The 27,141-nt window shown below is 42.3% G+C and overlaps 1 protein-coding gene across 21 annotated transcripts in view; it reads left to right on the forward strand.

Moving 5' to 3' along the window:
- LOC124014436 (receptor-type tyrosine-protein phosphatase delta-like) overlaps positions 1 to 27,141 on the forward strand; it is a 611,657-nt gene that overhangs the window by 468,999 nt on the left and 115,517 nt on the right. For 18 of the 21 annotated variants that reach the window (XM_046329395.1, XM_046329401.1, XM_046329397.1 and 15 more), the window contains exons 11-12: positions 23,004 to 23,149; positions 25,410 to 25,551. In XM_046329395.1, coding sequence (XP_046185351.1) covers positions 23,004 to 23,149; positions 25,410 to 25,551 — 288 coding nt within the window. Of the gene's footprint in view, positions 1 to 23,003; positions 23,153 to 25,409; positions 25,552 to 27,141 lie in introns of all 21 variants that reach the window. The other 3 variants (XM_046329399.1, XM_046329396.1, XM_046329413.1) reach the window with 1 other exon arrangement.

Below are 27,141 nucleotides of genomic sequence, written 5' to 3' on the forward strand. Positions count from 1 at the left end.
AGCAGGGACTGGGAAACTGGGCAGATTTGAAGGAATGATGGATGGCGCTAAATACAGGGAAATTCTTTAGTTATACCTGTTTCAGACTTCCAGAGATTTGAGACTGGGACGGAGGTTCACCTTCCAGCAGGAAAATGACCCTAAGCATACTGCTAAAGCAACACTTGAGTGGTGTAAGGAGAAACATGTAAATAACTTGAATGGCCTAGTCAAAGCCCAGACCTCAATCCAATTGAGAATCTGTGGTTTGACATAAAGATTGCTGTACACCAGTGGAACTTTGCTGTACACCATTCAACTTGAAGGAGCTGGACCAGTTTTGCCTTGAAGAATGGGCAAAAATCACAGTGGGTAGATGTGCCAAGCTTATAGAGACATACCCCAAGAGACTTGCAGCTGTACTTGTTGCAAAAGGTGGCTCTACAAAGTATTGACTTTTGGGGGGTGAATAGTTACGCACGCTCAAGTTTTCTGTTTTTTTTTATTCACAATAAAAATATTTTGCATCTTCAAAGTGGTAGAAGGCATGCTGTGCAAATCAAATGATACAAACCCCCTCCGGAAATCAACAAAATAGGAAAAATGACAAGGGGGTGAATACTTTCGCAAGCCACTGTAAGGAAGAGTGGGCAAAAATCCCTCAAAACAGATATCAGAGACTGATTACTGGCTATCGGAGACGTTTACTCCAAGTTATCGCTGCAAATGGAGGTGCCATTGACTGAAGGAGTGCACATATTTTTGCACACATCAATTCTCTGTTTCTGTTAAATGAACCACTTTTGTTAAATAAACATTGAAAATATATCATGTCTTGGCGGTTGCTGTCATTTACTTGGAATGTCTTTTACAAATTGGGGTTTAGATAAGGATTTTATATGTTTATTTTAATATTTTATAGCTAAATAAAGACCAGCCCTGTAGTGTTCACATACTTTCAAGCAGCACTGAATTTTTACATCAATTCTGAGTTTCTGTTAAATAAACCACTTTTGTTAAAAAGTTTTGTTAATTTGTTATTGCAACCACCAACCACAGGAGGATCCAGTAGCCCACTCTCAGTGAGTGTAGACAGCCTGCTGCTACCTGTTGCCACTCTGCTAATCGTCAGGTGGGGTGAGGAGGTAGGGGGTACCACGTGGGTAACTGGGAGGGGGCTTGCCTTGACTGTGTAACTGATTAGTAACAGGGGGCAACAACAACAAAAAGCCCTGGGGCCTCTATGATTTCTGCCAATGTAAAATTATGTTTGCTGAGGGGAAGGAAGAATTTGCATGGAAAGTAATAACAAGGAGTATTAGTTTAATCCATTGATTAACTAGAGCATAATTTGGTCATGACAGGTTCTCAACGTTAATAAAGTATACCAACAATAACCATGCCAACCTAATCTCACGGGCCCCAAAAGTTTGGAAATGAGTTTTGAAGATAAACAGAGAATATTAACGAAACCTTTGAATTGCATGTAAATTGCATATTAATCTTCTGTTTCATCTCAAATATCTGTTGATTACTATACCTTTTTTTAAAATTAATGACACCTGTTGCAACTTGCATGTGTAGCTGACTAACCAAATGCAACAGAGGGATACTGGGGGACACAAGCTGAACAACAAATGTAGGATATTGAGGGGCCCATACATCATTGTTAGGCCATTTGAGTAACATTTTACTGTTCCAAACAAACACCATTTATGGCTTCATTGTATAAATGGGGATAGATAAAGGAAAGGATCTGCTTGGTGCTTAAGTGGTGATGCATATTATAATCTTACTGGTTGATGGTATAAGCCAATCACAACACTAAAATCACCAGAGCTGGTATATCCTTCCCTATTATGGAATTAGAGAAAATAGCATCTGTAATTGGCAGGGTATAACAAATTGAAACATAACTATGTTAGATGAACAGTTATCACAACAGAGTTGGTGAACCTGAGTGTCAAGGGACAGAGATACCCAGAGATGTTACTGCACCATGTAATTGTGGGCGGTTCCTCACTGTGTGTGTGTGTGTGTGTGTGTGTGTGTGTGTGTGTGTGTGTGTGTGTGTGTGTGTGTGTGTGTGTGTGTGTGTGTGTGTGTGTGTGTGTGTGTGTGTGTGTGTGTGTGTGTGTGTGTGTGTGTGTGTGTGTGTGTGTGTGTGTGTGTGTGTGTGTGTGTGTCTGTGTTTAAGCTGCATTCGAAAAAAGCATCACAGTGTGCATTGTGGCATTTGGTGCTGTTGCACAGCCCTCTAACGGCTTTGTGGAATTACAGGCATGTGATAGTGAACTCCGGAATAGAGAATAATACTCTGATCCCGTCGAAAAGTGAGAGGGAGGGGGAAAAACTAGGCCAAGACAACCTGTCAGTCGTCAAATCCTCTGGGTATTTCTACCAGAAGAAGATATAGTGTTCAGCTTCTGAGAATCATGAAGGCATCTCAAAGACAATAAATAGCAAATACAAAAGCTAAATAGAAGCACTGAAGGATATATTCATCTTTAAAGGGGCTGGCCGCCTTGTAGATGCCGGCAGCTTTGTTTTGACGCGCTCATTGTGTGGCGTCTTTGAAATCTACAAGGGAATTTGCTCGGTATTCATTGAATTTTTTGGTCATTCACAAAAAGACACTGCCAACAGTACTTGAGATGGGCTTAAGAGAAAAGGATGCCTCTGTCTTTGATTCTATGATTAGAAAATCTTGAACCAGGGGCTAGACAATTCATGTCATTGTTTGTATTTGTCTCAAGAATTCAATCCGTCTTGGTTTGTATGGCCAATCCGTCTTGGTTTGTTTGGTGCGACAAAGCATTGGTTTATTGAGAATTTTGGAATGTAGCATTAGCTTATGGTAGATATAGACGTACAGTAAGCCAAAAGAGCCACATTAACGGTAATTAAGGTCTGCCTCAGTAAGAGGTTCAGGAGAACTTCCCGTTAGGCAGAAATGATACAGGCGACCCAGACAGACCGCAAGCAGAAATCAGAGGCAGGCGAAGACAGTGCCGCTTAGACACGACGCGACATCTTACACCTTGATCACACTGACAGCGTCATTGCATTTTGGTAAACCAGAAGCACATTCATTTCCAACGGAACGCTGCGTTTGCCTTGCAGCGTTGCGTTGCAGAGGCAGTTGCAGTGCGTTCTGTGTGGTGCGTACATTGGATTTATCCAACATGTGCATCAAACTGTATGCATAGACGGCTGGACAGAAATGGTAGCCGAAGGTGAATGTTGAACTTTTGTTGCACACATATCCAGATGATGCTGCGTACCATTTTGCTCGATGGCGCTGTCGGTGTGACCGAGGCGTTAAAAACCCCACCAACAATAACAGTAGAAAACAAGGCATCAGCAATACTTCCCCTCGTGCTTCATCGTGGTCTTTTAGAAGGTTGCCGTGCCAGGCTACTCTAGAGCTGCTAACGATTTTCAGTCACTGTAGTACGAAGCAACACACACCAGACTACAATAGACAGATGTCTGTTACATCATCTGATCTTTTTTGCATGCTACGACTTACAAAGCGAATCCCATCCAGCGGTCAGTGCACTACGTCTGCACCCGATCCGTGAATATCTATTTGGTGATAATTAAATTGTTCTTTCCCAGCTTGATGTGGATTCATAATCGTCCGCTAATACTGTCCTGACATTTTCACTGCATCAACTCAATATTGTTTAGCGCAACAGCGGCGATAATTATGACGCTAGGGAGAGAGGGGGGGAGGAAGAGTGGGAGAGAGGGAAAGAGGGGAAGGGGGAGATAGGGAGACAGAGAGAGAGAGAGATGGCTTGTCCTTCCCATTAGTCATAGATAGGCCCTCCAACTGTTGTCGGAGTGGCAGATTTGTTTTACTTGAAACACTGGGCCAGAATCCTATGGCCCTTGTTGTTTTCCTATGAAGAAAAAGATGAACTCGTGGTACTTTTGTTACATCATTCAAATCAACCAAAGAGAAACATTTTCAAGAACCTGAACAAGGGCCTTCTATAAATACAGGGATTGGGAGGAGGCGGAGTGGGCATAGAGCCACGCCACCACCTCAACTTCCTCCACGGCCCATCTGTGAGCGTGTCCCTCCCCTGGTATTCAAGGACCCATCGCCATTCGTTTGTGTATAGTCTCCCCGTTTGCTACTAGTCTAATTAGGTTATTTACTCCAGCTTACCTTCCAGTGTTTCATTACATAGGCCAGCAGCTGATAGGGACTGCTTCACACAGGACAGGTGAAGATAAAAAGTTAGGGACAAAAGATGATAAATGTCGGAGCGCGGCCGAAATGCAATCTGGCCGCCACGATGCAGAGATGCTCTAATGGCTTCTAGCGAAGAAGGGGGCAGGCACTGTCGAGATGGCAACGTGATGAATGGCACCGGCCTAGCAGGGAGGACTGTAGGCTAGACAAACAGGGAAAGCGGCAAAGGATACAGACAAAAAAAAATGAGGATGGGCACGAAAGGGAAGCCAATTTCTTCTGAACTCATCTCCTTGTGACAAATTCAGTCCGGAAGGGCCAGGGAGGGAAATTGTTTTTTGGGGACGAGTTCCAACCCACCCCCCTTCTGCAAAGAAGAAGCTATATGGATTCTGACAATGTCATGGCACAGGTAGAATGATTCTTGAAAGACTCCCCATGTGTTGCTAAAAAAAACAAAATGGCCACCCAGAACACCACCTCGTCATACTGCCAACATACCTGTATCATGGAAATGTTGACATGACAAATTACCTGCATGATATTACCAGTTGTCACACCAAACACTTGTTTCACTGGTATTATGGTAGCTGTTTTGAAGTCTCTCTCACATTGAGCTGATAGCCAGGTAAAGCGACCCCTACACTATAATTGAACTAGATTCGTCTTATTTCTATGTACCAGAACACTATCCCAAATAGACCAGTAGAAATTCAACATGGTTGAATAAATCTGCACAAACCATTGGTGCCCATGACTAGTTTCACATTGGGTCAACGACGCCAACCGTGCCCATGTGTGATTTAATGAGGTGCCATAATGGGGGTGATGCCCATTTCCTAGTGCCGCTGGGTGGCAGTTTGTGCCATGATGGCATCTCCACCGACCACCCCAACAAACGCATTGGGCGGACATTTTCATTTCCTCTTAAAGGAGGTTTGTTTTTCTCTAATTGCGCCTCTCCTCATGGACAAGGCCTTTGTGCATTGAACCAACTTTTAGAAGCATTATTGGACACTTTTCAATTGGCAATGTTGGAGTCCACAGTGGTTATTAGAGGTTATGGATAATGTTACAATTCCTACGAAATAGTGAAGAAGGAAGGGAATTATGCCTGACTTGCTAAAAAAAGGCACCCCTTGCTGTTGCTGTTATTAAAACAGCTAACTATTCGATCTAGCTACTGTAAGAACACGCTGATTGATGTTGTGGCTTCAGTTCGGTGTGGCAATGAATCCAACCACTTTAAGGTAGAGATAAAACACATGCTTTACAACTCACTTGACGCGCTAAGTGAACTGGCTTTCCCTAGAATATTCATGAAGCTAACAAACAGTAATGCTGACTCAATGTGAGTATTTAACCTTTCTGCCTGTTAGTGTAAAGTGAAGACAGGGCCTGCCAAGCTTTAGAGGGCATCAGGATACCTCATGGCATTTCATTAAATAGCATTGGCTTTTCATTGAGTTGTGTGGGTTGTTGTGTCTCTATCTCTTTCTCTGCTTTGTGTTTTCACCACTCCCCATCTAGAATAAAGACAATAGTTGGAGGGTTTACTAAGAAACCTGAAAACCCAACCGTTGCTAAAACAGGGAACCACCTGGGAATGTTAATACAACTTCCAGTTAAAACTCTGATACAAACCCAGTCAATAATAACTGTACTGTTATGGTAAGCCTCTGAGGTAAACATGAGGTCCTTTCCTGTGGTCTTCTAGATTTCGTCTCTGTGTAGTTACCCAATGGCCTTAAAACAAGCCTTTGGAGGTGCTGGAAATATCGGACACCCTCTTGTTTTCTGCCATTTGGGTACATATCATCCACTGCTGTGATAGCCATTGTTCTCTTTCTCAAGCCATTGTTCTCTTTCTCAAGCCATTGTTCTCTTTCTCAAGCCATTGTTCTCTTTCTCAAGCCATTGTTCTCTTTCTCAAGCCATTGTTCTCTTTCTCAAGCCATTGTTCTCTTTCTCAAGCCATTGTTCTCTTGCTCAAGCCATTGTTCTCTTGCTCAAGCCATTGTTCCCCCATCATCATATCCGCTGCGTCTTGGCTTGCTTTATTTTGACAGTTCTTTAGTGTGGTTGAGAGCGAAGCAAGCTATTCCAAAGTCATATCTTCAATATTTCCAGTTCAGTTTTAGCTGTGTATCCCCTCTCTCTGTGTATGTTAAACTGTATATACACACACACACACACACACACGCACAGTGAAAACAGAGGGGATCCCACATACATAACCATTTGATGATAGCTGGCAAATTGAGTGGTAACATGGTGCTATTAACAAAACACACACACTCAGACCTCCACATACTCTCTAACAACAAAACACACACACTCAGACCTCCACACACTCTCTAACAAAAAAACACACACACTCATACCTCCACACACTCTCTAACAAAAAAACACACACACTCAGACCTCCACATACTCTCTAACAAAAAAACACACACACTCAGACCTCCACACACTCTCTCTCAGACCTCCACATACTCTCTAACAACAAAACACACACACTCAGACCTCCACATACTAACAAAAAACACACACACTCTAACAACAAAACACACACACTCAGACCTCCACATACTCTCTAACAACAAAACACACACACTCAGACCTCCACATACTCTCTAACAACAAAACACACACACTCAGACCTCCACATACTCTCTAACAACAAAACACACACACTCAGACCTCCACACACTCTCTAACAACAAAACAAAACACACACACAGAAAACACACACACAATCAGACCTCCACACACTCTCTAACTAACAACAAAACACACACAATCAGACCTCCACACACTCTCTAACAGCAAAACACAAACACTCAGACCTCCACACACTCTCTATCAACAAAACACACACACTCAGACCTCCACACACTCTCTAACAACAAAACAAAACACACACAATCAGACCTCCACACACTCTCTAACAGCAAAACACAAACACTCAGACCTCCACGCACTCTCTAACAACAAAAACACACCACACTCAGACCTACACACACTCTCTAACAACAAAACACACACACTCAGACCCACACACAAACTCTAACAACAAAACACACACACTCAGACCTACACACTCTTTAGCAACAAAACACACACACACACTCAGACCCACACACACACTCTAACAACAATACACACACACTCAGACCTACACACACTTTAGCAACAAAACACACACACACTCAGACCTACACACACTCTTTAGCAACAAAACACACACACTTAGACCCACACACACTCTTTCTACCTCTGTCTCACACTCCATCGGTTAGGCCAGCACACAAACACACAATCAAAAAGTAGAATCTTTAAAGTGATCTGAAGTTATTCATTCTCTGTATTATTTTAATGAGATCCCCCAGAGGGTTCTTGTTTTGCAGTTTGCGGTGACATTGCCCCGCTCACATCCCATTCCATCACTCTCTACCGCCCACTTTCATTTGTTTGTCATTTGTGGGTCTTTTTAAAGACTAAGTAACAGCTATAGAAACGCACACAAAATCAACTGGGTACATTTTTGGTGCACAATTAGGCTTCAAAGCGTCTCGCCACGTTGTTATGGTGTACAATGAGTGTGGTTTTGTAGTTGACTCATCTGGAAACGTAGATACATTTCAAATGGAGCACAGCCAACAAAAACAATGTATTCGTCATTATAACACACCCTCTGTCTGACATGTGTAAGTATGTAAGTACAAAATAAATGTGTTGTATGCAATATAACAAGCCATCACATATATAGATAGCTGTGGTATCTCCACTGTAAATTCCATTCATATTGGCATCAGGGAGATTACACTTCCACCGTTAAAATATTAATTTGATGTTAACTCCAACACAATCAATGATCATCTCAAAACCACTGACCTACTCGTTTGGGGTCGAGTGTTTTGATGAAATCAAAGGAAGTTAAGAAGCGGGACAATTTCCTGCATCTTATTAGCATAATGATATAAACGCTGGAGCGTTTTGCCATGAATCAATACAGACAGTCACATTAGTGTATTCATTTGCTTCTTTTTTATTAAACGGTCATCAAAGGTCAGTGTCTTTCCTGATTAAGGATCAAAATAACAGGACCAATTGCCTGGGGATGTATCAGTCTTACTGTCTGGCCTCCTTGAGGCTGTCATTAGCTTTGTGTAAAGCTTGCATATGGAGTACATTTTCGATTTTCCATAGTGGTCACTCTTTTCTGTTGGCATACACGTATGGTGTAGAGTGGTGTAAAGTACTTAAGTAAAAAATACTTTAAAGTACTACTTAAGTAGTATTTGGGGTATCTGTACTTTACTATACTATTTATATGTTTGACAACGTTTACTTTTACTCCACTACATTCCTAAAGAAAATATGTACTTTTGTATTCTATATAAAAAAAACGTACATTTTGAATGCTTAGCAGGACAGGAAAATGGTCCAATTCAAACACTTATATAGAGAACATCCTGGTCATCCCTACTGCCTCTGATCTGCGGACTCGCTAAACACAAATACTGCATGTGTGTCACGTTCTGACCTTTTATTTCTGTTGTTTTTGTCATTATTTAGTATGTTCAGGGCGTGGGTTGGGGTGGGCAGTCTATGTTGATTTTTCTATGATTTGGGATTTCTATGTTTCGGCCTAGTATGGTTCTCAATCAGAGGCAGGTATCATTAGTTGTCTCTGATCGAGAATCATACTTAGGTAGCCTGGGTTTCACTGTTTGTTTGTGGGTGATTGTCTATGTTGATTGCTTGTTTCAGCACAGTTCTCATTAGCTTCACGGTTGTTATTTTGTTTATTGTTTTTGTATAGTGTTTCAGTGTTCGGTGTTTTCTTTATTAAAATTCATGATGAACACATACCACGCCGCATTTTGGTCCTCCGATCCTTCTCGCCTCTCCTCTTCAGATGAAGAGGAGGACGACCGTGACAATGTGTAAATGATGTCTGAGTGTTGGCGCGTGCCCCTGGCTATCTATAAATAAACCTCTTTTTTTTGTGCTGTCTGGATTGTTTAATATAAGGAATGTGAAATGATTGATACTTAAGTATATTTTAGTAGTTATATTTACTTTTGATACTTAAGCATATTTAAAACCAAATACTTTTAGACTTTTACCCAAGTAGTATTTTACTGGGTGGCTTTCACTTTTACTTGAGTCATTTTCTATTAAGGTATCTTTACTTTTACTGAAGTATGACAATTGGGTACTGTTTCCACCACTGATTGTGTATATTCTGCACAGTGCATCATACATGATCATGAATCCTTGCAAGGCATGTCTGTCAGTTTATCTATATTATTTCATCTTCATTCTCCATTAAAATAATTAATAAACAAATAACGAAAGTGCCATGGAGATTGATGAATTTGTACACATCTGAGCATGGCTTGACTGCTCTTGTTGTGATGCTGACCCACTGTGACGGGGGATCCCACTTACGAAATAAGACAGATAAACTGACAGACATGCCTTGCAGGGATTCATGATAATGTATGATACACTTGGTTGACCAAGGAAAACAGTGGGTTCTATGACAGCCTCCCACAGAATTATAGAATTATGCATTATCACCCCACTCTCAACAACGGAGATCATGCATCATCAACCACCACCCACCCTCCCCCCATCCAGTTCTGTATTCCCCTTTGCAGAATTCCTAATACTAATATAGTCTTCTTCCTTGTGTACTCTCTAGAGAAGTGGTTAGAGATGGCTAGTACGCCGCATGGTACAGTATGTGCTAGTCTTCTGCAAGAGCCTGAGAAAACACAGTGTGTATATGGAATGTGACATTTGTTACGGCTTGACAACTGGCGTCCATCGGAAATGGCTTGGCACCAGTTGGCCATAACATTTTTGTCTGTTTATGTACACTGTCGAATGCCCTGGAAGGATTCTCGACATAATCCATCTGTGCTTCTATGGAAGCAAATATGAGGCAGACTTTTCCACTCGGCGGTCGGAGGAAAAGACAATTACATGAAAGTTCATGCTTTTCTAGCGATAGTCTGTGTAGTATAACCAGCTTTATTGGAGTCTTGTTTTGTTGTTGACCATCCTTTTGCTATTTGTTTGATTTCAGGCAAAGATATTGTAATATAAATGAGCTTTTGGCTATATGGATTACAATCAGAGCGTTGGAGACCTACCAACATATGATTTTTCTCTGCTCGGTGTCATTTTGGAATATATCATTTGTTTACAACCCTGTAAGTGAGCATTTCTCATTTGCCAAGATAATCCATCCACCTCACAGGTGTGGCATATCAAGAAGCTGATTAAATTAAATGATCATTACACAGGTGCCCCTTGTGCTGGGGACAATAAAAGTCCACTCTAAAATGTGCAGTTTTGTCACACAACACAATGGCACAGATGTCTCAAGTTTTGAGGGAGTGTGCAATTGGTATGCAGACTGAGGAATGTCCACCAGAGCTTTTGCCAGAGAATTCCATTTTAATTTCTCTACCATAATCCGCCTACAACGTCATTATAGAGAATTTGGCAGTATGTCAAATCAAATTTGATTGGTCACATACACATATTTAGCAGATGATATTGCGGTTGTAGCGAAATGCTTGTGTTCCTAGGTCCAACAGTGCAGTAGTATCTAACAATTCACAACAATACAGTGGCTTCACCCCCCTTGGCATTTTTCCTATTTTGTTACCTTACAACCTGGAATTGAACAAAAAAAAAATTCTGGGGGTTTGTATCATTTGATTTACACAACATGCCTTCCACTTTGAAGATGCAAAATATTTTTTTTAAGACAAAAAAAATGTATTTTGCGCCATCCATCATTCCTTCAATTCTGACCAGTTTCCCAGTTCCTGACGATGAAAAACAACCCCACCGCATGATGCTGCCACCACCATGCTTCACTGTGGGGATGGTGTTCTCGGGGGATGAGAGGTTTATCTTGATGGCCAAAAAGCTCAATTGTAATCTCATCTGACCAGAGTACCTTCTTCCATATGTGTGGGGAGTCTCCCACATGCCTTTTGGTGAGCACTTTAAGCAATGGTTTTTTTTCTGGCCACTCTTCTGTAATGCCCAGCTCTGTGGAGTGTACGGCTTAAAGTGGTCCTATGGACAGATACTCCAATCTCCGCTGTGGAGCTTTGCAGCCCCTTCAGGGTTATCTTTGGTCTCTTTGTTGTCTCTCTGATTAATTCCCTCCCTGCTTGGTCCGTGAGTTTTGGTGGGCGGCCCTCTTTGACAGGTTTATTGTGGTGTCATATTTCAATTTTTCAATAATGGATTTAATGGTGCTCCGTGGGATGTTCAAAGTTTCTGATATTTTTTATAACCCAACCCTGATCTGTACTTCTCCACAACTTTGTCCCTGACCTGTTTGGAGAGCTCCTTGGTGTTCATGGTGCCGCTTGCTTGGTGTTGCGCCTTGCTTAGTGGTGTTGCAGACTCTGGGGACTTTCAGAACATGTGTATTTATAGTGAGATCGTGTGACAGATCATGTGACACTTAGACTGCACACAGGGGGACTTTATTTAACTAATTATGTGACTTCTTAAGGTAATTGGTTGCAAAATATCTTATTTAGGGGCTTCATAGCAAAGGGGGTGAATACATATGCACGCACCACTTTTCCGTTTTTAAATTTTTTTGAATTTCTTTAATTAAGTTATTTTTTTCATTTCACTTCACCAACTTGGACTATTTTGTGTATGTCCTTTACATGAAATCCAAATAAAAATCCATTTAAATTACAGGTTGTAATGCAACAAAATAGGAAAAACGCCAAGGGGGAAGAATAGTTTTACAAGGCACTGGACACACAGATCTAAATGTAAAAGTATGTAATTAAGAAAAATATAAATATTAGGACGAGCAATATCGGAGTGGCATTGACTAAAATACAGTAGAATAGAATACAGTACATACATATGAAATGAGTAAAACAGTCTGTAAACGTTATTAAAGTGACTAGTATTCCATTATTAAAGTGACCAGTGATTCCATGTCTATGTATAGAGGGCAGCAGCCTCTAAGGTGCAGGGTTGATTATCCGGGGATAGCCAGCTAGAGATGGCTATTTAACAGTCTGATGGCCTTGAGATAGAAGGTGTTTTTCAGTCTTTGATGCATCTGTACTGACCTAGCCTTCTGGATGGGAGTGGGGTGAACAGGCCGTGATTCGAGGGGTGGTTGATGTTCTTGATGTTCCTTTTGGCTTACCCGTGACATCGGGTGCTGTAGGTGTCCTGGAGGGCAGGCAGTGTGCCCCCGGTGATGCGTTGGGCAGATCGCACCACCCTCTGGAGAGCCCTGCGGTGCGGGCGGTGCCGTTGCCATACCAGGCCGTGACACAGCCCAACAGGATGCATTCAATTGGGCATCTGTAAAAGGTTGTGAGGGTCTTAGGGGCCAAGCTGAATTTCTTCAGCCTCCAGTGGTTCATTATATCTATATTTTATGGCCAACTGGTGATGTAATCAAAAGGTTTCCATATGGTTAGTCATTTAGCAGATGCTCTTATCCAGAGCAAATAGGGTTAAGTGCCGTACTCATGGGCACATTGACAGATTTTTCACCTAGTCAGCTCAGGGATTTGAACATGCTACCTTTCGGTTACTAGCTCAACACACTTAACCTCTAGGCTACCACCACATGCATTTGAAACACTTTTTGATTGGGTATGGTTATTTTAGTTTGAACTAGACAGTTCATCCTTACCATTACACTGGAATAGTAAAGTATATGTTATCGTTTCATCATCTATTTTCAAGTCCTCACTGCCCTCGCGTGATAACCGTGGTCCAGTTTGTGGTTGTGGTCCATTTAATGAATTGTTCCATTGCACAGCGGATAACAGAATGAACTAATACATTTTTTGCGTTAGTGGGCTGCCACTGCCTATCCTATCAGATAATTAACTTTCACAAATACACTGTGCCGTCTACCAAGCAGAGCAAGGCTGCAGCACAATTAGAATAACTTCTCTCTGCACACTCTTATTTCCACCCATTGTAAGAAAGACAAAACAAATAAAGGCAAATGTCATACTTCTTGGCAACCAAACTTTCAGACCCCTTATTTGTCAACCAACCATCCTGCAATTTCGCTATTCATACACCAATGCATGAATAATAAATGAATTGTTATGAAAACTGAAAGTCTGAGGGAAGCGATGTCTTCTGCGTGATACTCTTGCTGCTTCCCCATTCAACAAGCCGAGCCCAGATGTTCCGAATTCCAACAGGAGGGCTAATGTTTCCACCTCAATCGCTTTTCATGACACTTGGCCTCATGCCGACACGGGGCACATTTCAATATTCATTCACCTCCTTCTGTCTGGTTTCCACTACAAAGGGAGGTTTCTTTTCATGTATGCCGTTGGCCACCGCTGTAGCGATCCGGGTTCGCTTTGAGCACCGGGGGGCCGTTTGAACAAAACCATCTGTTTTCCTAGGCCATTTTTATTAAGTGACAAACTGGATTCCCCCCCACCTTACTAATGTGTCTCGTGGGACACGGTGGCGGAAGGCAGCGGTTGGTGGTGTGTGTGTATCTCCTAACGGATAGACACGTCTGGCAGGAGGATGGTTTGTTCTGCAGTCTCTCCACATCAAGACACTTTTGGTCGTGCATTTCAAACAACCTCTGAAACTCTGAGGAACAGGCGGTGGAGCACAATAACTGTTATCGATTCAGTACAGTACCTGGGCATTTGGGATACATAGTACAACTTGGAGCCTTGTATTTATCCTTCAAAGACTGAAGTATAGGAAACTTGTATTAATACCCTCCCATCTACAGTATGCGGCTTATTGGATAAAAAGGACTTGTTCCTTCAGGTTATAAGAAAACATTTTTATTCTACAATGACCATTTTAGCCTTAAGCCACACTGCTGTTTTCCATTAAGATTACTAAGTGGTAAAGTATCATTGAATAGATAGTCACATTTGCTTAATGGACACTTCCAGGGACAATCTTTTCCACTCTTCCTTCTGGAAGGTGGAGAAGGCGAAGAAAACATGAACTTTTCATGCCATCCACTCTTCTCTTCCCTCCCATTCGGCAGTGCTCAGCCTCCCTCTCTCTCCCACATGCCGGAATATCCTCGCACCTTCTCTCCACCCGCTACTTGGGACAGTGTAAAAATGTGTGAGTGTTTCTGTGTAGTTCTGTGTGTGGAGAAGGGGAGGTCACGTAGAACAGAGTCGTGCAGTGTACTGCCGTATGGGAGACGAGAGACCATTATCTATTCTTTCTAAAGCAGTTCTCTTTCTTTGTACTTTCTCTGTCCCCAGAGCCCCAGAGCTCAGACCTCACAGAGCAGTGCCACAGAGCATGAGTAATGCAGTCGAACTAACACTGAGGATAGTCCAATATCATTTGAATGGGGGTTGAAGGGGAGGAGGGATGAGTGCTGGTCGGTTATCTCTCATTGCTTTGGACTTTCACCTATCATCTCCGAAGATATAACACAGTTATTGTGTTTATAATAATGTTATTAAGTTGTTAAATTTGTTAATGAATACATTTCACGTGTTGTGTTTTTGTGCTCAGATCACATATGCAGTAGCAGTAGCGCGGCTCGTATTCTGAACTTTATTATGTGATAAGCACGGAGATATTGACAGAAGAGCGTCGCAACGCCCCGAACAGTACAGTGTTAAACATCCACAGTGAATTCGTGTACTTTTCCTTATCCAGTAATTAACAATAATTCGGGGGACATATCCCTTTTCAAGTAATCACTAATTGCAATAAGAATTCCAGTTCCATTTAAGGCGAGATTACCGATGAGAATGCAATGCAAATCAGTAAACATTTCTAATTAAGCCTTGCTTCCTCCCTCTCGCCTGGCCCTTTGTGAGTACACATGGTGTTTCTCCACCAGCAACGAAAAGGCCGTTTTTATCACAAGTGTGCAGATGTAAAGCTGGTTTGTGCGGCTCAAAAATGCTTGACAGTTAGGAATGCCATGTGAGTTGTGTTATGTTTATTTTGCAGAGGAGTGTGTGTGCGTGTGTATGCGTGCGTGCGTATGCGTGTGTGTGTGTGTGTGTGTGTGTGTGCGTGCGTGCGCGCGTGTGCGTGTGCATGTGAGTGTGTGGCGGTGTGTGTTAGCCGACCCCTCTTTTCTCTTGTAGGAAAGGGATTTATAAAGTAGGATCATCATTTTCATCATAGACATTGGACCAAAACGCTAATTAGTCCAGAGAGAGGCTAGCACTCATTCAAATGCTCACTCATTTTCATAGCACAACTAAAGTATCCCCTCTAGCCTGTATATTGGAGTTATTCCTGTCCATATAACGTGACCAGAGACATGTCTCGTCTCTAACTAGGGCCCAGAGTTTTTACCCGTTTGTTCATGTGGTCAGGTCCTGTCTCTTATCCATATTTCCATGATCCGATATCCAAGAGTCATTATCTGTTGTATGAATACTGATGCTTTCACCAGTTCCTTTGCAGAATAGAAAAAGTGATTCCTGCCACGATCAAACACCACCACCCTCTTGCCGCCATTACACCACTTCCGCCCCTCTTTCTCCTTGGCCAATCCTTGATGGCAACAGTTTCCATTTTGATCGACTTGGCGAGGGTACGATCATTCATCAATATTTCCGAACTGATACAGCGTGGCTTTAAGACATCAAATGAGGTTAATGGCGTCTTTAAATGCTCCCTTTCTTCCCCTGTACATCCAAACGGGAGCGGGTATTTGTCAGACTGCCATCCAAAGTGATAGGATTAATTATAGTCCTTCCCTTTCCCTCAGCCCTTCACTCCCACCAAGTGAAAGAATCGGAAATGTGCCCTTTTATGCATATTAAATTGAAAATGTCACTCAGTATAATTGTTGAAACTGAGCGGTCCTGTACCGGATGTCTACTGTGGGAAAGAGGTATGAACAGGCGCTTCTCGACCTCTCGATTCATACTCTTAAATCGTCTGGCTGTTATAACACTGAAGAGGTATCAACAGGCGCTTCTCGACCTCTCGATTCATACTCTTAAATGGCCTGGCTGGCTGTTAGAACACTACACTACCCGTGGCGAAGGCTCAATAGCTTGAAATGTTTTTGCCATTGCGAGTCGAAGCTCCGCTCTCAGATAATTTTGAGGAGAATGTCTCGGGCTATGTTGTCATGAATGTAGAGTTTTAGCGTGACTTATTCAGGCTTATTCTCAAAACAGAAGCATTTCCTGAGGAGAATTTTGCTTCATCATTCCTTATTTTCCACAAAGCTTTGAAAATGCATATTGTCACAAAGGTATGATATACTTTTTTCCAAATCAAATCAGTTTAAAACCAGTGTGACCTCTAAATGATTACTGTAGTTTTGCCAAACAGTGGCCATATTTTGTGACAAGAGCTCTCAATGTGCATTTTCCCTGTTGCATCATGCCTCCAAAGGTAGTTAAAAGGCAGTCTCAAATCACAGAGCACTAATCAAATAATTTGGCAAAACAATGGGGCCTTCTTACCAACTCCTCTCCGAGCTCTCTCACACACTGGGCTTTCTGTTGTGCCAATAAGAATTGAGAAAGCAATGTGTGCTTTTCGTAGCTAGCCACAGTAACAAGCTCTGTACAGCAGCTGTCTCTACAGCAACAGCGGACATATTTTATATTTTAATCTCCCATAATGCTCAGAGATGGATCCCAACTGATCTCAACTTTTGAGCCTACCATGACCTCATTGGCGGATCAGACTATTACTTAAAGTGAGCTATCTGAGGGGAGTGGCTAGAATGATTGTGGCCACATTTTCCTCATGAGGTCCGGTGGAAACCTTTTTAGATTAGAATAAAACCTTTACTATCCAAGATTTCCCATTTGTCTGCCTCCCATTAGACATTAAGGTAATCACATGAAAAAAACATCACATTTAGCAGTCTGAGCAGTAAAGAGTGCAGGCTACAGAGGAGGCTGGGAAGATCCTGCTATAGCCCAACGGCTCTGTTAAAAAGTACTTAGCCCACCCTCCCCCTGTTAAGATCCAGCAATAAAAACCCACTGCCAGTCGTGAAAGTCTCTCTGCCACACATGTCCCCGGACACGGTGCTCTTAAGAGCGGCAATGGCTTTTCAGTCACCAAATTATTAATACTGTGTCTACCCAGGTTAAATTGAGTGGGATGCTTTGAAGCGTGACTTCTTTTTCATTAAACTTAGTGAATACGGACAAGGTTATATAATGACCCGCTGGAGAGTAGAACAGCGTTAGCGCAGGCACAACATCACTAACCTTTTAGCTTGCACCGGGCTTTACATTTTTCATTTGTTTGCAGGCGACAGCTTAACAGCGGATTAGCAGAGCTAGCCTCTGTATTAAATTAGGTAGATTCAAGGCATGCACAGCGAAGAAGCTACTGAGGTGCCGATCCAAAGTGACGACCGGGCATGATGGGTAATTGTAAGTGTTTTTTTTTTTTTGTTGCCGTCATCCTCTCCTAAAATATTCTGACCGTAGAGAAGCACAAAATGTTTGTTTGTTTGTTTTACTCAAAAGCTATTTATTTTCCCTCTTGTCATAACCATTGGCTATAAGCTCTTTCTCAGGCACCCAAATGGCATAACTAACAGATTTTTTGACAGGACGATATTTGATGTCACACCCTAGTCTTAACTTTGCTAAATATATATATATAAATATATATATATATATATATATATATATATGGTGGTACAAAGCTCTTTCTTTTGTGTTGGCCAGAACATGGCGAATACAACAGAGAGGCACTGCTTGTAGATATCTGTATCTATTTATATAAAACAGAGGACCTGCCTGACTGGAGAAGATGCAGCGCAGCCTCCCTCAGGTTTCTGTGGCGCCCCCTCTGCTTTTAAATCTACATTTAGACAATAGCTAGTAACAGAGGCATCATCGTCTGCATCGCTCCTGAGCTCTCCCCTTTCATTCGCTGAGCAAAACAACAGATCATAGTATGTTTAAAAGGAGTAGGAGTAGTTAGGAGACACTGGGTCTGACACTGAGTCAGATATTTTCTGCTCCCCCCCCAATCCCCAATGGTGAAGGTTAGTGTAATCTGATCCTAGATCTGTAGTGAGGGACAACATCTGGGGGTTTGATTATGATATCTACTACCCTTGTCTCTGAAAACACCATTTCCTCAGTGTCACACCTCAATCATTCCCCATGGTGAGATGACTTTTCCCCTCCCTCTCACCGCCATCCCGAGTCCCCGTACGTGTCATCATAGTCCATCACAGCCCACGCAGGGAGAGGCATAGAGCCATAATAGATGGCCCCCCGAGCAAACAGCCCAACAGCATATCAATTACCCATCAAGCCCTGCTCAGTCAGATGCCACGATGCAACCACTCCCCAGCCCAGCAGACGATAAGATAACGTGCAAATACAGATATAATGGCACTTTTTCTGTTGCTTACAAACTGTGTGCTGTGGACCCAGCAGCACACCTATCGGATCCCGTCTGATGTGTGTGTGTGTGTGTGTGTGTGTGTGTGTGTGTGTGTGTGTGTGTGTGTGTGTGTGTGTGTGTGTGTGTGTGTGTGTGTGTGTGTGTGTGTGTGTGTGTGTGTGTGTGTGTGTGTGTGTGTGTGTGTGGCGGGCGGGTGTGCGTGCGTGTGTGTGTGTGTGGGCGGGCGGGCGTGCGTGTGTGTGTGCGCTGATTTCCCAGTCAAATATGTCAATGGAGGCCCAGCTGCCAGCTTGTTGATGTGCCCTTTTCATTACAGGCAACACATCTTATGTCATTTCTTTATTAACCCTTCAGGTTAATTTGTTCAGTTTCAGTACTGCCTGACGATCATACACAGACACACACACACAGATGAGGTGACTCAGCCGCTCCTAGTATTATTGCCGCTGTGTGGCCCCTAATGGCCCACTGAAGTGATTGATAAAAGGCATTCAGTTGTTGAACTCAGGGACAGATGGAGTCACAACTCATACTGCATCTCGCCTCTCAGGCTGAGCAGGGATGTCTCCCACTGCAAAGCCTTTTAGATAAAAGGGTTACAAAGGGGTTCTTCGGCTGTCCCCATAGGAGAACCCTATTTGGTTCCAGGTAAAACTCTTTTTTGGGTCCCAAAATGGTTATACCCGGAAAGAAAGGGTTCATTTCAATCCTTTTACAGTATCACAACCACTTCTGAGAGCAGATTACCTCAGTGTGTAATCCCTCGCATGTGTTGTGTGTCCATGGAGCCATACTGTATGTGTACAATACATTAATTATTTGTAAAAGAGAGGATTGCAATTCTTTGAAGAGATCAACAATGAATCAAGCAATTCATTTCGTGGAATTAGATGCTTAATCAAACAATGGCCCCAGATGACGTGGGTACGAGGTGCTGATTCTGAGCAACATTAAAAAGAAGGGTTAATGTCATATAGTGTGAAATTCAATTCAAAATCAACTGTAAGTCTCTCATGGCCGTCGACACATGCCACAGTCGGACAAAGAAAACACTGTTCCTGTCTACTACTCTCACTCTCTCCTCCCCTTTACATTTCTGTACCTCATTGCCTTTACACTTGACTAGTTGTGCTGAATTGTGAGCACCAATTAGGGCTTAGAGAACCCTCACATGGACAATCAGAGCCTTGCCAGGGCCCTTATCAAGTGCATGTCTCATTTGTGCGGGATACAAGCCTGATGCCAAGTGGGTGGTTTTCCAGGGATTATCGATGTGAAGTAGCGTGATGTTCTCCACACACTGTTAAACACGTGAGGTCGTGGCTGTTATGTGGGATAGTTATCCAAAAGTTAGGTGACTCTATAAGAGGAGGTTATAAAATCCTCCTCCAACCCCTTTTCCTGGATAGTCTGTCTGTGATCTAGCACACCTGTTGCTACTACTTGATTCCCATGATTACCTTGATTAGCTCAATCAGGTGTGTTGGAGCAGGGCTGGAACAAAATCCTGCATGCCCAGAAGCTCTTTGGGAAGGAGGTTTGGCCACCCTTGTTCTGGAAGATTCTGAGGTGGAAAGCCGGTTATAGCTCTTCTATTTAGCGAGGTGAGCTCAGTCCAATGTCACTGTTAGCGTTAGCATGCTAACTGCCAAGAGCCATGTCGAACATTAATCATCGCCTGACTTCTGTTTCTCTGTAATGTTTTGGGAAATGGTGGCCTCGCTCATTAGAGACAAAATGGGGGGCCAGGGGCCAGGAGATGTAAGGCAGCAGATAACATGGGACTCATGGACTCATTTTAAAATGTGAATATTTTGAGTTCTGAAAACATCTGACAAACCTTGATTTGGGAGTGAACTGTCACTTTAAGACAATAGCTGGGGGTAAGGCTATTCCTTTGTTCAAAAGAGAAATAAATAGTTAACAACTTAACAACAAGGACAGGTGGCGGAAACAAATATCACATTTCCTTGTCTCACAGTGCCACATGGCACAAAGCCACTTACTTGCCCGTTTTGTTAATTAACATAACACTTGCAACTGCCGTAAATGGATTCCTCTGTCTAACTTTCTAAAAGGAGTGGTAGAGTGTGATCATGTGGAGTGAGTGTCAGAGCATTGCTGGAAATGGATATAAAGACCATATGTGGTTCCATGTAGCTCCAAACTTATTTCCAGTGTATTAGTGCTGCACACTGCTTAGTGTTAAGTGCTTCATTTTTCATACTTGTAAGGGATCCATGTTCTGCATAATTCATGTGTGGATGGGCCTGACTCTGGAGGTACCTTAGATAAATATTTAAACGCCAAAGTACCCACTACAATGTGACAGGCGGGCCCCACATTCTACCAGACACATCTCTGGCACTCCGGCACTCCCTCCTTTAACACAGTGCAGAACCTCACACACAAGGATAGAGCATGGTGGCTTCGCTCATTAAAGACAAAATGGAGGGGCCAGGGGCTTGGGGCTAGGAGATGTATGTCCCGTAAAGCAGCATACACATAATGCACTGTGTGATATAAAACAGCTTGTCTCGATAGATGTGGCTCGGAGCGCTGAATGAGCTATTTCTGTAAAATATGACTGGCTCACTGTAATGTAATGTTCAGGATACCAGTGGCTTATGTTCATACACAACAAGAGAGGGAAAAGGTTACTGTGCCATTCTGTAGAGTCGGCTTCGATACACCCGGCTGCTAGCTTAGCCTTCTTCCCCTTTAGCGACTGTTTCTCTTGCTAATGGTTGCTAAATGAAATCAAATTGCATTCGTCACATGCTTCGTAAACAAAAGGTGTGGATTAACAGTGAACTACTTACTTACAGGCCCTTCCCAACAGGGAAGAGAGAAGAAAATAGAAATAATAGAAAAGTAAGACAGGAAATAATAAAAGCAATAGTAGATACACAATGAGTAATGATAACTTGACTATATACAAGGGGTACCAGGACTGGGTCGACGTGCAGGGGTACTATGTAATTGAGATAGATATCTACATAAAGCTAGCAATAAAGTGACAATCACCGGGAATATTGTGCAACTATGTGAAGCCTCAGCAAAATAGCATAACAGCAAATCCATACCTTAATGTCTGATTCCCAATAATAAACTCAAAGTACCTTTAATAAGATGTTGATTGGCTAGGTTGGTTGTCTTTCTTATGGTAGCATCAGGCTTGGTGGTAATTGACAACTTTTGTTATTGTGGTTTGCTTTGAATCAGTCCAGCTAGGAGCTTGCCACCTGTGCAGGCCTTTATTAATTAACACATCTTAGACTTGACGGAGTCGTGTGTATTTGTTGCGGGAACATGTATCTCGAACCTTATCCTCGTCCTGTTTTTTTTATCCCTGCCTCCTGTACATTGTGGCCATTGACAAATAAAAGTATTTTTTGCTGTCGTAGTGTTTCAAATGTCACCCGGCGTTTTTCTCTCAGTCAATGTAAAAATTTGCATGGCAAGGTTTGGCCTTGACTGTACACGCCAGGTACAATGAGCACAGCCTGTGGTTTACTCAACGTCAACCTTCACCTTCGAAACGGGTCAACCTGCAACGAGATTGGAGTATTGCAGTCAGCAGGAAGATGATGGAATTAGCAGGATGTGATAAACAGCTGCTGTTTGACTCGCACACTCACTGGTTGTGGATGTGAAGTAGCGCGATGTTCATTTTCAGCTGGTATTTACAACAGGAATTTTCATTGAAGTATGCTCATGAAATGACTGAATGCATCCCACAGTGTGTTTTCAATCCATAGGCAGACACACTGTTTAAATGTAAATACATCACTAAACCTTCGCCCCTAATCTTTTATTCCTCCACTTTATACATGTAGTCCCTATTCTGTATTGCACTCCAAATTGATGACTTCATTTACAACACTAGAATGTATTTACTACAAGGATTATATCTGTATTCCTACTTCCTGCATCCTTATAACTATTATCCTATTGCATCCTTATAACTATTATCCTATTGCATCCTTATAACTATTATCCTATTGCATCCTTATAACTATTATCCTATTGCATCCTTATAACTATTATCCTATTGCATCCTTATAACTATTATCCTATTGCATCCTTATAACTATTATCCTATTGCATCCTTATAACTATTATCCTATTGCATCCTTATAACTATTATCCTATTGCATCCTTATACAAGTATCTGATCTTGTATTTCCGCATTGAGAAGCAATGCAGGCTCCAAACAGAGTCTGTTTTGACCTCCAAAGACAATCCTCTTAGCGATACCGTGCAACTGCTGAAATCGGAAACTTTGTGACCTTCTGGTGTGAGCACGTTGATAAGGGAGAGAAATGGCTTGCTCTCTACAACACTTAGCCCCCGCACTAACTATTTATGTCCTCTCTCACCCCCCCCCCTCTCTCTCTCTTCTTTCCAGCACCACCAAAGTTTTTAAGAACCCCCAATGACCAAACAGGCGTGCAAGGAGGGGTGGCGTCCTTCATTTGCCAAGCGACGGGAGACCCACGCCCCAAGATCGTTTGGAACAAGAAGGGGAAGAAAGTCAGCAACCAGAGATTTGAGGTATTAGGTCTATTGTTCTGATGTAAAATGCTCGACAAAAACGGGAATGCTCAACAGTGCTTTTGGTCCTCCCCCAAACCCCTAACACATAATCCACCCCCTCCTCCCTCTCGCGCAAACCTCCTTTGCCACCACGCATTAGCAGGCTCTAATAATCACGCTGGCCCAGGCCGTCTGACATGCTTGAGTTATAATGAGCAAGTACACAGAGATCTGGTGACAGATTTGTAATTAAAGAAAGAAAGGATGAAAGGGGGGAAGAAATGGTGTGCCCCAGATACCTATATTAATGCTGTGTTTGGCTGCCTTATGCAAAACGAAAGCGATGTAGCTCTGTGGTTCAAAGCTCTTTTGCTTCGTGGCATCTTTATCTAAATGCATGTCCCCCTCCCTGCTTGGCTTGGCTGCAAGCTTTGATTTGTTCTTCTCTTTAATCGCCATGACAAATAACACATCATCTCCGAACACCGATAAGATTTCTATTAATTTCTGTGTCATTCCCTTTCGGAGTGTATCATAGTGTGGCTTCTTGCCACACTACTACTCAGCAGTAGTGGTTTTATCTGGGTTTGGAGAACCTTCTCGCATTTTGGCATCTCACACGCCGGGCAGAAATCGAATCTTATCAGAGTGCATCGCATTTGCGCCGCTCCACGTGCTGAATGCTAACACGCTAGCTTGCTAACACTCCCTTCGCCGCCGCGAAGATTGCTTGCTTGCGTGCAACCACCCTCATTCCCCCACTCACGTGCCGCCGCCTCCTCATCCCTAACAAAGCCCATTTCCCTTTACAGAAACACTGAGACTTTCTCAATCCCATTTTCTTTCTCTTTGAGTTTGAAATGGGGAAGGGAGCACTTTTACTTACCATCATCACATGCTCTTGCAATGATTGCCCAAATGTACCATTGTCGCTCGGCCACTGAACCGTCAAGGTGTTTTGTTAAACTAACACGTGAAATGATATGCTCTGAACTGTACCAATGAGTATCGAGGCCGGCCTCTGTACATGTGTGTCTGGGTGTGTGCCTATGTGCCTGTATGCGTGTGTGTATGAAGCAGAGGTTCTTACCAGTCCATTGTTGTATGTAAACCTACCTAAAAATGCTTAAAAATGAGTTATGATACAGGGCTTTCTAAAAACAGTGAGTATACAGCATGCAACGATAGCTGTAAAAGCTACAAAACACCTGTTTGTGAACATTTTATGTGTCGTCCGTCCAAAACAATCGGTCCTGTCTTTTTGTACTACTATCACGTCATGGTGATAACAATTGTTCGTTACTGTTTATCGAACCACATTTAATTGTTTGTTAATGTTCTGTCCCATTTGATATATTTCAATGTGATACATTTGTTTTTTTAGAAATAGTGTGTCAACTTTAAGAGTGGGGCGAACCAAAATTAACATAAAATATAAAAACAGACATAAAAGTTAAAGTAATTAAATTCCTGACTGGCCAATAGATACTTTCCCATTCTTAAAGTTAGTTGTCCACTTTGGTTATCTTCCCAATAATTAGTACACAAGATAAACTCATATTTCGGATTGAAAGCTGATCTCAGAGAGCTGTGAGCCATCTTTGAATTGATATTATGTTTAATCTTCCAATACATTACTATAAAATAATAAGCTCTCTGAACACAACTTCCCTGGTAATAACTATACCAGTGGGTAGCCAATCATAAACACAATCATAGACAACAGTCTAAGGGCATAATAACTAGCCATACAAAACATTGATCAATATTGACAATGATGTAATTATTATCTACATGCTACAGACATGGGATATTTTCCTCTTACACTCACAAAAAGTGGGTTCTATATCAATTGCCTAAAACTCCATCCTCTCCTCGTCTCCTCCCCTTCACCTGCACATAATTGAAAAGACATGCCTCAGGCTGACTTTCACCTGGTCAGTTGTCTCAGGTCAGAGCAATAAATGAGAGAAGGTGAGTGGATGGTGGATGCACTTTTTAGATAATTCAGAAAGAGCCCATATACTCCCAAACACTCACTCAAATAAGGTGCTTTTATTAAGAGCTGATATTAGCATATAATATGAGGCTATACTATCCATAGCAGCTTTCATAGTTTTCTGACGGGAAGCACAGTGTGTTTGGCACCATCAAGTGTTGTAGGCCAAATGTGTTTATTCTCTGCTGCAGGAGTGGATGGAATTGCTCTGCGCAAGCTTCCGTCACCGATTGTGAACAAAAAAACTCCTTTAACATATCTTGTTTCTCGCACCTGCAGGTGATTGAGTTCGATGACGGCTCTGGCTCGGTGTTGAGAATTCAGCCCTTGCGTACGCCCCGAGACGAAGCCATATACGAGTGCGTCGCCTCCAACACTGTTGGAGAGCTGAGTGCAACTACGAGACTCACTGTTTTACGTGGTAGGTGCTGCTTTCTCTGCAACCGAAATGCTAACTCTTGTTCATTTAACTCTCAGTTTCTTCAACTAAGCAACCAGGTAAGCTAGACTTTCTTTGTTTCTATGTCTCTGCTGTCCTCTTTCTTTTCCCTTTCAACACATATAGTTGAATATCAGGTTTTGGTTCCACTCATGTTGAATGTACTGACTTAATTAGTCTTACTCAATTAGTAACTTAGCCAAATAAGTTGGATTTTCTAAATCAATTAACACATTTTCCTGACATGATAATTAAGATGCTGGTTGAGTAATGCAAAGTAGTTTCTATTTCTGTCTCTTGGTGTTCTAATGGAAAGTTCAGCGATATTCAAATCACATTTAATTTGGCTTATCTGCTTCTGCTTTAATATTCACTTAACTGGAGAGAAAGAAATGGCTCTTTGAATCAGGTTTAAAACAATGAAATGTCTCAAATGTAAGTGGCTCATTCCATCATATAGGTCATGAATTATCATGTTTTAGCCCCTCTTATAATTGAACTGTATAACTAAATGAGTTTCCTATATTTGGTTGTAACTCTGTAATACTTGCAGTTGCTTGAGATATATGCACTGTCATAGGAAGTGCAAATTCACAAAAGTTTCCTTTGAATACAAACATTTGTCGCATATCAGAAGTTATTTGCTTGCACCACAATTATAATCACTAGCACATACTGTACATATAAAAAGCAAATTCTTATCTTGATTCCACACAACATCCTATTGAAATGCTAAAGCCCACTGTCCCGGGACTCAAAAAGACAATGTGGTTTTAGACCTATCTCCCTAAAGCAGACTTGTTATGTTCTGAATGGAGAAAATGCCTATAAAATGGCTTGGCGCTCTGAATGAGGTGTGTTCCATTATCCCCCACAATTACACAGCATGGAAAATGAGTTCCTATTGAGTGGGGAGCTCCCAACCTAAAGGAATGAGCTGGCTTGACGACTCTCTGAAGCGCCTTGTCATCTCTTCCTTATCTCCACCGCCGAGGCGAACACAAGGCCCCTGGCACGGTCCCCGAGGGCCCACTGAAAGGGAAAGGTGGCAGATTCCCATGCAGCCTCCCCCCATGTTTACACTATGGCTCGGTGTGTGTGTGTGTGTGTGTGTGTGTGTGTGTGTGTGTGTGTGTGTGTGTGTGTGTGTGTGTGTGTGTGTGTGTGTGTGTGTGTGTGTGTGTGTGTGTGTGTGTGTGTGTGTGTGTGTGTGTGTGTGTGTGTGTGTGTGTGTGTGTGTTTTATGAATTTGTAACATGCAGGCACATACTGTATACACACACACACACACACACTTACACAGAGACAGGCGAGGGAAATGAGTGTCATTGTATCTGCTTCACAGACCCTATGCCTCTCAGCTCAGCTAAGGCATTAGCATGTAAAGTGCCTTCAGAAAATATTCACACCCGTTGACTTTTTCCACATTTTGTTGTGTTACAGCCTGAATTGAAAATTGATTAAATTGTGAATTTGTGTTACTGGCCTACACACAATGCCCCATAATGACGAAGTGGAATTATGGATGGTGTATGAGTCCCTACAAAAATACAGGCGTCCTTCCTAACTCAG

This window comes from Oncorhynchus gorbuscha, linkage group LG25 (assembly GCF_021184085.1).
Source record: "Oncorhynchus gorbuscha isolate QuinsamMale2020 ecotype Even-year linkage group LG25, OgorEven_v1.0, whole genome shotgun sequence".
In the NCBI taxonomy this organism is placed as follows: Eukaryota; Metazoa; Chordata; class Actinopteri; order Salmoniformes; family Salmonidae; genus Oncorhynchus; species Oncorhynchus gorbuscha.